Source organism: Callorhinus ursinus, unplaced genomic scaffold, assembly GCF_003265705.2.
Source record: "Callorhinus ursinus isolate GAN/ISIS: 27379988/994484 unplaced genomic scaffold, GSC_fseal_2.0 scaffold131, whole genome shotgun sequence".
In the NCBI taxonomy this organism is placed as follows: domain Eukaryota; kingdom Metazoa; phylum Chordata; class Mammalia; order Carnivora; family Otariidae; genus Callorhinus; species Callorhinus ursinus.
Window position 1 is genome coordinate 277789 of NW_027397193.1, and position 12046 is coordinate 289834.

The window sequence follows — 12046 nt, forward strand, 5'->3', positions numbered from 1 at the left end:
AAAGTCGGCATTCTGCCCGCCCCCTGCCGCCGTCCCTGACGCCCGCCGTCCAGTCTCCGGGACTCCCCCTCCCCCCAAGGCCCTCCAGTCGCGCGGGCCCCGGGCCTCCTGTCGCAGCTCGTAGGGTCCCGGGCTTCAGAAACACTCTCCGCCGCTGCTCCGTGGGACCCTCACCCCGTTTGACAGATGTTCCCTGTTCCCCTTGGAGCCCCGGGAGCGTCCCTCGCCACAGTCTCGGTCCCTCCGGCGCGGAAACCCACTCCAAGTCACTTCAGACACGGTCCCTACACCATCTGACAGACGCGCCCACTCCACCCGGCGACTTTGACAAAGTCCTCGGTGTCCCGGGCCCCGGTGGCCCCCTGTACCTGCCTTCTCCTTGCCTCCGTAGGACTCAAACTGAGCATAGGACCTGCATGGCTTCCTGCTCGTAGCACTGAACGACTCCAAAGCCTCAACTAACACACAGTTTCTTCAGCCTCAGAGCTGTTTCCGTACCCCGAACGCTAAACCTGGCGCTCCCCAGGCCACTCAGGCCCCCTTCTCTGAAAAAATTAGACCATGAAAGCATACCTTCGACTCCCTGTTCTCATACACACCTCGTTCAGGGAAGCTTCCTGACCTGACGGATGCCTCAGAAACTTCTGCAAAGTTCTGTGATTCCCACTCTTCCTGTCCCCATTCAGATCCCGGCTGATCCAGGCTCCCAGTTCTCACCTTACCCCACTTAGGACTCAGCTTGTGATAAGCAGACTACTATGGAGCCCCGAGTTCTCTCTGCAGCCCCAGCTGTCTTGTCTGGTGGAGGTTCCTCACAAGTCCGGTGGAGCCTCTTTCCTGTCCTTGGCTCCTTGTCTCTGCGTTGCTTCTCTGGCCTCTGACTGGCCTTCTCTCACTGAATTCCCCTTCTGACTGCCACGTACCTACTTCCAAGACTGACTTGGTCCCCTGCACAAGTTCTGCCCAGAGAGATATTTTGTCAGACCTAGGATGGGAGTCACTGCCCCAACCAGTGTGTGTTCTCGGTGGGTAGAAGCTGCTCCTAGTCCCCACTGTCAGTGTGCAGCCTGGATATCCTGGTGCTGGGGGTTTGGATGGAGCCTCTGCTCTCATAGGGTGTTTCCTCCCAGAGTGAGAGCACATGCCAAGGATGAGGAAAAAGGTTCCATGCCCCCACTCTCAGTCTTTATGGGGGTAGACAGCTCAGCCTGGGCTGAGCTTGTTTTCCTAACCTCACAGGCCTGGGTTCTGAGGAAAACACAATGGTGGCCATGGACTTGGGCTCCCCCCCGCTCCCCAAGAAGAGCCTGCCTGTCCCTGGGCCCTTGGAGCAGGTGGCCAATCGGCTGAGTAGCAAAGTGGCTGCAGAGGTTCCTCATGGCAGCAAGCAGGAGCTGCCAGATCTCAAGGGTGAGTGACCCAGGTGGCAAGGTGGGGGTGCTGACCAGGCTGGTCACACTCACAGGGAACTCTTGGGCCTGGGGTTAGTGTGAGGTCAGCAGCTTTCTCTTCACCCCAAGGCACTAAGGAGACCTCTGGTTGTCTTCTGTCCAGCTTCTGCTGCCCTGGGCGAGCATGGCCTTGAGCTGTAACCTCACTGGGCGGGGGAGGGACATCCAGGGAAACAGCGTGGTTTTCAAGAGCTCGCACTTAGACCCAGTTCATTTTCTGACTTTGGCCCTCATTAGCTGTGTGATCTTCTGTGTGATACTGTGTTGTCTGTATGTTGATATTGAAATCATTATTGAGTAGTTGACAGGCACTGTGCTGGACTCCAGGGATGTGAGAGAGCAGAACGGACCTGGTACTTGTCCTTGGAGTCATTAAAATTGGGGAGCAGGGAGGCAGAGAAGGAGACAGGCGGCGATAAGGGCTCTGCAGAATAGGGTGTAGGGCCCCACAGGGACTGTGGCTGGGCCATCCAACCCAGTGTTTGGGGCTCGAGTTGAGCTGCAGAGGCTGGCTAGGACAGTTCTGGGAAGCGTGTGACTGGCAGGTCAGTGTTTGTGTGAACACCTCTTGCAGGGACACCCTGGTATGTTGGATATCTGAAAGGCATTCTACTGGCTGGACCACAGAAGGGCTCTGCCTCCTGCTGTGTGCCCTTGGGCATAATTCTTCCCTCTCTGAGACTGTTTCCTTATTTGCAAACTGGACAGGCTGATTTCTACCTTGTTAGGGTCATTTTAAGGATCAGGGAGGCTTGCAGGGAGCCTGGGTGAGTGGGGTCCTGGGAGGAGGAGAAGTGGGGAGGGCAGGGCTCAAGGGGCCTCACAGTCAGCTCTCTTGGCCTCCATCTCGCCCTCCAGCCCAGAGCCTGACCACCTGCGAGGTCTGCGGTGCCTGCTTTGAGACACGCAAGGGCCTGTCCAGCCACGCACGCTCCCACCTGCGGCAGCTGGGGGTGGCCGAGTCGGAGAGCAGCGGTGCCCCCATTGACCTCCTCTACGAGCTCGTGAAGCAGAAGGGCCTGCCCGACACACCCCTTGGGCTGCCCCCGGGCCTGTCTAAGAAGTCCAACTCACCGAAGGAGGTGGTCGCTGGGGCCCCCCGGCCTGGCCTGCTTGCCTTGGCCAAGCCCTTGGATGCCCCTGCTGTCAACAAGGCCATCAAGTCACCTCCTGGCTTCTCGACCAAGGGCTTGGCCCATCCACCCAGCTCCCCACTCCTCAAGAAGGCACCACTGGCCCTGGCGGGCTCCCCTACCCCCAAGAATCCTGAGGACAAGAGCCCCCAGCTGTCCCTGAGCCCCCGGCCAGCCTCCCCAAAGGCACAGTGGCCCCAGTCTGAGGACGAAGGGCCCCTGAACCTCAGTGAGTGCGGGTCCCGGGAGCTGAGGGAGGTCCTGGCACCGGGAGGGCTGCAGAGCCCAGGGTGGGGACAATGGGGACTACAGCTCCTATGTCCTGGGTCCGCTGGGTCAGAATGTTGGTCAGAGCACTGTGTCTCCTGTTGGGCTGGCCATGCAGCATATTATCATCTGCCTCCCACTATACTTTGCTGTTCTTCCCCCTGGAGGCCTGGCTGTGGCTGCTGAGCCTGCCAGGGTCATCCTCACTACTTAGGGGCACTCTTGGCCTTCTCTGAGCCTGAGGGTTGGGGCAGTGAAGGTAATCAGAACTCCTGTGGGCCTGGCTTCCCCAGAGGGGCATCTTGGGTCCTATAGGCAGGCAGATGGCCCACCTGGCAGGAGGTCCTGTAGTTGGCCCTGACTTCACATCTTCCTGGCTGTCTGTGCAGAGGCACCTCTAATGTGCCTATGGGTGGAGCCATACCTCCCGGGCTGCCTGTGGGCATGACAAAGAAGGGTTTGGGAAGAACCACTCCCCTCCCTCCCCCGTGCAGTGAGCAGGTTTAGCATGACGTCCCTTAGGAAGTCAGGCCTTCCCACACATTTGTGGGTTTTAGCCTGGGGTGAGCCCAGGGTCTGGCCCCCTGCCCAATGGGGCACCCCAGTTGGCACCTCATGTTCCCATGAAGCTGCTTCCATTGTCTGCTCTGCTTTCAGGAGCAAGGCCCTGAGCGGGTCTGCCCTTGGCTGTATGATGCTTGGCAGCTGGGTGAGGCCCCTGGTTTGCACCCACACAGCTCCCACAGCTGGGGTCCCGGGGAAGAGTGCCTGGGAGCATCAGATTGTGCCACTGGAATTTGGCCACCACCTCTCCACCCCACACCCTTAAGTTCTCCACACTCACCTTGATGTGAAAGGGCTAGGCAGGGAACAGGACTTTCTGTTTCCCAAAACCTCTTAAAATAAATCTGCGGCATGAGTCTTGATCCCCAAACGGCCTGGGCAGCCTTGAATCATATCAGGTCTTCTTGCCTCAGTCCCCCAGGGCCGGCCAAGGTGGCGGCCGTGAACCCCCCCCCTGTGTTTTGTCTCCGCAGCTTTAGATAGTGACGGGGGCAGAGAGCTGGACTGCCAGCTGTGCGGTGCCTGGTTTGAGACCCGCAAGGGCCTGTCCAGCCACGCCCGTGCCCACCTGCGCCACCTGGGCGTCAGCGACCCGGACGCCAAGGGATCCCCCATAGACGTGCTCCACGGGCTCATCAGGAGGGACGGCGTCCAGATCCGCCTCCCACCCGGGCGCGGCACCCTGGCCCAGCTGGGGCGGCCTCCTCCCACCTCTACGGCCCTCTCCTTGCTCCCCCCCCCCCCGCCCGCCCAGAAGGCCCAGCTGAAGGCCGCGGGTACGGCCAGCCCCTGGGGGAAGCAGGACCTCTCGGCCGCCGCAGCCGCCGGCATTTTCTGGGCCTCTGATGTGGAGCCGTCTCCTCTCAACCTCTGTAGGTTCTCGCTTCAGCCGCTCCCTCCTCCCTGCGGGCCCTGGAGCCCCTCCCGGGGGGGTCGCAGCCCCCTCCCTACTCCTTTCCTGCTGGGGCAGGGAGTAGACAGGGGCCCTTGGCAGTGGGCTGGTTCTGCCCAGAGATCTTGTTGGCAGTTGGCTGCTAGGCCCTCTCTCTTGGCCTTTGACCTCCATGACTGTGACCTTCCCTGAGAATAAAGGCCAAGGGTGGGGTGCTGCCTTTTGGTGTGGAAGTCCATGGTTGCCCCTGGTCTGGATGGTATTTGGCACTTAAGGCTACTACTTCCTGCCCTCTTGCCCCCATCCTTGTCGGGACCCGGGACCCGCAGAGCTGTGGAGTCTTGGTTCCGTCCTCTGCCAGGACCAAGGGCCCATGCGCTCTCTGGAGCCTCCCCTCGCTCCTGCTGAGTGTCTGGCCCCCGCCCCACTCCTCAGTTCCCTCGCTTGCACCTGCCCTCCACCACCACCCCAGCCTGTGGGCATGCTGCTGCCCATGCCCAGCCGACCAGGAGACCCACAGACAAGAATGCTAATGATACCCGCGATGCTAATTACTCCTTTCTCCTGCTGCAGCCTCGGGCCCAGAGCCAGCTCGAGACATCCGCTGTGAGTTCTGTGGTGAGTTCTTCGAGAACCGCAAGGGCCTATCAAGTCACGCACGCTCGCACCTGCGGCAGATGGGCGTGACCGAGTGGTATGTCAACGGCTCACCCATTGACACACTACGGGAGATCCTCAAGAGACGGACCCAGTCCCGGCCTGGCGGCCCCGCTAACCCACCAGGGCCAAGCCCAAAAGCCCTGGCCAAGGTGGTGGGCAGCGGAGGTCCTGGCAGCTCGCTGGAAGCCCGCAGCCCTGCAGACCTTCACCTCTCACCCCTGGCCAAGAAGTTGCCACCGCCACCAGGCAGCCCCCTGGGCCACTCACCAACTGCCTCTCCTCCTCCCACGGCCCGGAAGATGTTCCCAGGCCTGGCCGCACCCTCCCTGCCCAAGAAGCTGAAGCCTGAACAAATGCGGGTGGAGATCAAACGGGAGATGCTGCCAGGGGCCCTTCATGGGGAGCCACACCCATCCGAGGGTCCCTGGGCGGCGCCACGGGAAGACATGGCCCCCCTGAACCTGTGTAAGTGTGACCCCGGGGGCAGGGCAGTGAGAGCAGGTAGAGGGGTCTCCCTCCGCCCCCTCCCACACTTCATGGGTACCCAGAGCACCCAGGGTAGAAATAGAAGGGAGGGTACACAGGTCCAGAGAACAAGGGTTTAGCTGTGCGTTCTTGCTATTCAGACCCTCAGCCAAGCTGCTTCTTGATTCTCCATCCACATTGGGGAGGCAGAATTGTGCCATTCAATGAGGCCCAGAAGATTTTACCTCTTGGGCCACTGTCAAGTCAATTGGTAGTGTCTACCAACCAGATTCCTAGGGAGAAAGATTGCAGGGTCAGTTAGTGATGTCTGCCATGGGTGAGAGTATAGGGACCAGAAGTGGGAGGCTGTACCTTCTTTCTGACATTCCTGGTTGCTAAGTTGTTTAACATTTGGAGCCAGGTTTAAGTTAAGTGCTCAGCTCTTCCACTCCAGCAATATGTGACCTTGGGCGAGTTTCCTCTTTCTGGAGGTAGAAGATAAGCATGGTCCGAGCTCTGTGTAGTTCCAGAGTGGTGTAAAGCACTTTGGACGGTGCCTGCTTAAACGAAGCCGTGTGTATGCAGGAGTTGGTAGTCGTACTGTCCCTGTCACTGTTCTTTCTGCTCAGTTGGCTGAGTTGTGTGCTGAGCAGGTGAGGATGGCCCAGGCCTCTGCCTCAGTGCTCAGGTGTATTTCATACCAGCTGTGTGACACATGCTTGGAGCTGCTCCCTCCAGGGAGAGGTTTCCATCTGCATTTTGTAGAGGAGGAAACTGAGGCTCAGAGGGGAAGTGGTTTGCCCAGTGTAACATAGGGGGTCACAGCCAAGCTGGTGTCTGAGCCCAGGATCGAGGAAGTGCTTGCTCCTCACTGCTTCTCAGTGTCACAGGGAATCATCTTGAAGCCAGCTAGAATTTGAGGTGACAGGACAAGCAGAAGGGCTGAATGTACACAAGGGCCCCTGGAAGCGAATGAGGGAGCGGGTCATTTGGGTCTGGGGCTGCATGGACGGGACAGCCAGGCACTTAACATTAGCCTTGAGCTTGGAGGCTTCCCGCCGCAGCAGCCGCCTCCTTCTCCTCCCCCCCCCCTCCACCCTGGACCCCCTGCAGCGTCCCGGGCAGAGCCTGTGCGTGACATCCGCTGTGAGTTCTGCGGTGAGTTCTTCGAGAACCGCAAGGGCCTGTCGAGCCACGCGCGCTCCCACCTGCGGCAGATGGGCGTGACCGAGTGGTCTGTCAATGGCTCGCCCATCGACACGCTGCGGGAGATCCTCAAGAAGAAGTCCAAACCGTGCCTCATCAAGAAAGAGCCGCCAGCCGGAGACCTGGCCCCTGCCTTGGCTGAGGATGGGCCTCCCACGGCTGCTCCTGGGCCTGTGCAGGCACCCCTGCCACTGGCGCCAATGGCAGGCCGCCCAGGCAAACCAGGAGCTGGGCCCGCCCAGGTTCCTCGAGAGCTCAGCCTGGCGCCCATCACCGGTGCCAAGCCTGCAGCCACTGGCTACCTGGGCTCAGTGGCAGCCAAGCGGCCCCTGCAGGAGGACCGCCTCCTCCCAGCAGAGGTTAAGGCCAAGACCTACATCCAGACCGAACTGCCCTTCAAGGCAAAGACCCTTCACGAGAAGACCTCCCACTCCTGTAAGCAGTGGGTGGCAGGGTCCTGGGAGGGCATCTGCTGGGGCCTGCAGGGCCTGGCAGTGCCACACACACACTGACACCCAGCAGGGGCCCATGGCAAGGCCCCAGTGGGAGGCGGGACTGACTCCTGACCTGGGCAGGGCCTTCTGGGTACTCTTGTTCCCTTTGGGCTGGGACTCAGCGGCACCCCCTCTGCCTGCAGCCACTGAGGCCTGCTGTGAGCTGTGTGGCCTTTACTTCGAAAACCGCAAGGCCCTGGCCAGCCACGCGCGGGCGCACCTGCGGCAATTTGGCGTGACCGAGTGGTGTGTGAACGGCTCACCCATTGAGACACTGAGCGAGTGGATCAAGCACCGGCCCCAGAAGGTGGGGGCCTACCGCAGCTACATCCAGGGCGGCCGCCCTTTCACCAAGAAGTTCCGCAGCGCCGGGCATGGCCGTGACAGCGACAAGCGGCCGCCCCTAGGGCTGGCACCTGGGGGCCTGGCTGTGGTGGGCCGCAGTGCTGGGGGTGAGCCAGGGCCTGAGGCTGGCCGGGCAGCTGACAGTGGTGAGCGGCCTCTGGCAGCCAGCCCGCCAGGCACTGTGAAGGCCGAGGAGCACCAGCGGCAGAACATCAACAGTGAGTGCTGGTGGAAGGGGGTTTTGAGGGTGGGGGACACCTGCCACCGGCGTTCTCCAGTGTGCGTCTGCCCTTTGTCACTTCCCCAGTTGCTCACCCATTCTCCCCTCTGGGCACCATCCCACCTGTCCTGAGGCCCAGGCAGCAGCCAGTCACCAGCTGTCCTGTCTTACAGTTCCCCATAGCCTCCACCCCCTGCTTGCTAAAGGCAGGAACTTTCCCAGGAGTCTTGCCCTCTGGCTTATCTCCTGTTCCTCCCTTCACCTTTCCCCACCTCAGAATTTGAGCGCCGACAAGCCCGCCCTCCAGACGCCTCTGCGGTCCGGGGGGGAGAAGAGGCCAATGATCTACAGCAGAAGCTGGAGGAGGTGCGGCAGCCCCCGCCCCGGGTCCGGCCAGTCCCCTCCCTGGTACCCCGGCCCCCCCAGACATCACTGGTCAAATTTGTTGGCAACATCTACACTCTCAAGTGCAGGTATGCAGCCCCCTGGCGCGGTGGGGAGAAAGTCCACCCACCTGGGGCTTGGTCTCCCAGAGCCTCTGAACAAGACAGGTTGGTGGGCGTCAGCAGATAGAGCCTCAAGGACTGCCTTAGAGTGTGGCTGGACCCAGGGTAAGGGCTTCTCAACAAACAGCGGCACCTCAGAGCATTAACCTGGGACCCTGAGGGTTCCAGTGCTGGCTCTGACACTTAGCAGCATAGTGACCTTGAGCAAGGGCTTCCTGCCCCATGCCTGAATATTCCCACCTATAAAATGGGGTTGGTAACAGATTTGCTGTGAGGATTAAAAAAATTGAATATTTATAAAGCACTCGAACTATGTCTAACATATGGTAAGCACTCAATGAGTGTTTGCCTGATTAAGGAAAATATAGGTCTTAGTTCATTTTTACCAAAGTCCAGGCGTACATCCAAGGCTAGGAATCTGGGTCTGAGACTTAAGGTGGCCTGCCTCAGGCCACATAGGCCAAGTCAGAAGTAAGATTTGAACTCAAGTCTTTGGAGCCATGAGCTCAGGTCCTGGGCCCCTGTTCAATGAGGCCTCCCTCAAGCGCAGGGAGTTGGTGAGTTGGGTGCATGAGCAGGGTGGGTGTGAGTTAGTGCCTGACCCCTTTTCCCCAGCTGCTGTCCTTCTGTCTTGGAGCCTGGTGGGGTAGGGTCTGCCTCTCTGGGCTCTCTCCCCTCTCAGATCACATGCTTCAGTCTGATGGCAGAGGGACTTGGGAAGCCCGATGGCACTTTCCCAGCATCAGAGCCAGCAGACTGCCCTGAGCATAGAGATGGGGGTCATTAGGGGACCCTACCTTGATCCTGGGATGGGTACAGGTAACTGTCCGCGAGGAAACATCTGGCGTCTGGGTCCCCTTCCCTGAACTCCTTGGCTGGCTGTCTCCACGCTGAGTAGTGGCGGGTGTGCCCGATGCTCAGGGACCGGGGCAGGCCTACACATCTGCCTCTCCTCATGGCAGTGGCCACTCTTCTCTCTTTTTCTGTTCCTCCACACAGGTTCTGTGAGGTGGAATTCCAGGGGCCCCTCTCTATCCAGGAGGAGTGGGTGCGGCACTTACAGCGGCACATCCTGGAGATGAATTTCTCCAAAGCGGACCCCCCGCCTGAGGAGCCCCGGGCCCTGCAGGCACAGACAGCGGCGGCAGACGCGCCCTAACACAGAAGCATTCCAAATTCCCTCTTGTGCCACCTCCGTCTCCTCTTTCTCCTCCGTCTCTTCCACCCTCTCCTCCCTCTTTCTTTTCCGTTTCCAAAGGAGCAAGCCAAAACCTCAAACCGGTACCCCTTGGGGGCCGGGCACACTACAGCCGGGGCGCCAGGAGCCAGCTAGCGGCCCTTCCCCCAGCCCGAGGGCTCTGGGGCCACACACAGCGCATCTTCCTTCAGCCCGTGCCCACCTGGTCGAGCAGGGGGAGAGGCCAGGTCTCTTGTGGTGGCAGCTGATCTGGTCAAGGGGAGGAAGGCCAGCGCTCCCCCCGCATCTAGCAGCCAGGCAGGGCTATGTTTGCCATCCGTGGCCATTTGCAAAGACCCCAAAGACCCCTGTCTTGGTTCCCTCTTGCCCCTGTGAATATCCTCTCACACATGCACACACACAGACACACACACACAGACATGCACACACACACACACACACACACACACACACTGGCACGCACATACACAGATGCATACATGCACCTCGTGAGACCCAGGATCTGCCCCAGCCCCCCAGTTCCTGAGTCAAACGACCACATCATGCCACGGTGCTTGCTCAGGGGAAGGCACGCTCCCTCTGAGGGCCTGCTGGGGCCTGGGAGCCCCCCACTGAGCCCATGATGCCACGGAAATCCTTATTGGCCGCCCCCCCAACCAGAGGGGCCTTCCTAGCCTGGAAGAGCTCAGAGCTGACAGCTGCCTCCTGCCATGTCAAGGCCCCCCCAGAGCCTTGGGGGACTCCGGGGCCCAGGAGGGGGTGGGGATGGGACTCTCCTCCCCCACCCCCACTCCCCTCCCTCTTTTCACTGTTGCTTTCTATGTATAGCTCCCTAGACCTTTCACTTTTTTAAAAACGCGTTTTGTGTAGAGAATAAGGAACGTGGATCTTTTTATTTTGCAATCCTGGGCCAGCTAGAGACCGGGAGCTGATTGACCTTTTAACTTTTTTCAGTGGCCACATTTTGGTTATCGATGTACCTAGAAGTATGTAAATTAGATTAAATTTCTCTTCTGGAAACACCCTGGGGCAGGCGGCCAGCGTGTGTTTCTCTGTCGAGTGGACAGGCTGGCATTGCCTGGCAGCCGGGGCTGGGATCGAGCCGCCTCCTCCCAGAGCCCCCGGAGGCCCTGGGTTTTCCTGTTGGCTGCCAAGCTGACCGGACCCAGCTGGGGATGAGCCCAAGTCCCCAGCTGTTGGCCCTCAATGGCATGGTTTGTGGGGGGCTCTGGCTGGCTGGTTAGCTGGCTGGCTGGCGAAGCAGCTCCCGTGAGCAGTGGAGAGGAACCAAGGCTCTGGGCAGCTGGTCTAGGAAGGGAGCCAGGATGAAGTGATGAAGCTGGAAGGGCTCTCCAAGGGCAGGAGCTGTCCAGTGAGGGTGTGGGGGACCTGCGGGGGGGGAGGGGCGGAGGGCACACAGTTGCTGGCAGCCTTCAGAGAACTGGGGCCAGCGTGCCTTCAAGACATGTGACTTGTCTGGAGACATGGGCACCCTGAACCTGAATCACACGAGGGGAAAAGGGAGCTGCCGGTTCCTTTGCGATGTTATTTATTTTCTCACTCTGCAAATGTTTATTGAACATTTCTGAGATTTTAAGAGATTTTGTTGGCTGCTCCTTCTTGTTTATTGCATGTGGTTTTTCAGCTCATCATTTTCACTTCAGTGGCCAAGGGCTGGAAAGTGGGAATAACCTCATGAAGTGTAGAGGCCTCCTCTACCCTCAACGCCATTGCCCCAGGCCTCCCACCATGCCCCTGCCTGGGAGGGACAGGCTAACAAGCTGTGATAACATGCCCCTGAGAGTGGTCTTGGCCTGTACTCTTGGCTTTTCTGGTCCAGTGAGGTCAGGGCACACATCTCGCCTGGCGGAGGAAGGACTCTACCACTTCTGTCCGTCCCACCCTGTGAGTGGGCATGTCCAAGACTTTGAAGGTGGGAAGGGCATCTCTTGGAATGAGAGCTGGCCCATAGGCACTTCCCCTTTTCAGCTTTTTATAAATTAGTTTTAAAAATATAAAAGTGATGGAAGCTGGATTTAAAAAGTTCAAATGGCACAAGACCTTATAAAAACATGGGAAGTTCCTCCCCACCCACACATGAAGTGATAGCTATGTAGGTCCTCGCGAGGGTCGCATACTCTTCTTAGTCAGAGGGATCTTTTCCTAAAATTTTGAGCATGCCCCTTCCCTTCTCAGGCCATTCTGTCTCAGAGGCAGAGCATAGGATGTTAACAAAATCACCCAAATGAAGGTAAAATGATGGCTGTGGTATGTGCCATGAAGGAAGCTGTAGGATCCACGAGAGGGGTCTGGGGGCTCAGCTTTAATTTGGAGAACAGGCAGGCATCTGAGCATGACACTTCAATGAGCCCCAGGGCTGGTGTGCACAATCAGTTTTATGTGCTTCATATTTGGAGTTTCTCAACACATCATTAGCCTTGTCCCATGTCGCAGCAAGTTCTGCATAAGCCATTTTTAGGGGAGGGGTTGTTTTATTAAAATATTTTATGGAGAATCCCAACCATACAAAAATAGTAAAATGAACCGTCACCTACTTACCAATTACCAACTCAAGACCAAGCTCTTCATCTATAACCCTTCCGCACCCTCTTTCCCTTTCCCCATCTGAATTATGGTGAATCACG

The 12046-nt window shown here is 58.8% G+C and overlaps 1 protein-coding gene across 14 annotated transcripts in view; it reads left to right on the forward strand.

The window, feature by feature from the left end:
* The window catches only part of WIZ (WIZ zinc finger), a 27993-nt gene extending 16977 nt beyond the window's left edge, over window positions 1-11016 (forward strand). For 6 of the 14 annotated variants that reach the window (XM_025864801.2, XM_025864805.2, XM_025864802.2 and 3 more), the window contains 8 exons: window positions 1240-1410; window positions 2310-2813; window positions 3889-4287; window positions 4881-5432; window positions 6546-7073; window positions 7276-7695; window positions 7975-8170; window positions 9203-11016. In XM_025864801.2, the coding sequence (XP_025720586.2) occupies window positions 1240-1410; window positions 2310-2813; window positions 3889-4287; window positions 4881-5432; window positions 6546-7073; window positions 7276-7695; window positions 7975-8170; window positions 9203-9362 (2930 nt within the window). In that variant the 3' untranslated portion in view covers window positions 9363-11016. The remainder of the gene's footprint in view (window positions 1-1239; window positions 1411-2309; window positions 2814-3888; window positions 4288-4880; window positions 5433-6545; window positions 7074-7275; window positions 7696-7974; window positions 8171-9202) is intronic. The other 8 variants (XM_073890166.1, XM_073890168.1, XM_073890173.1 and 5 more) reach the window with 3 other exon arrangements.
* Window positions 11017-12046: the final 1030 nt, after the last annotated feature.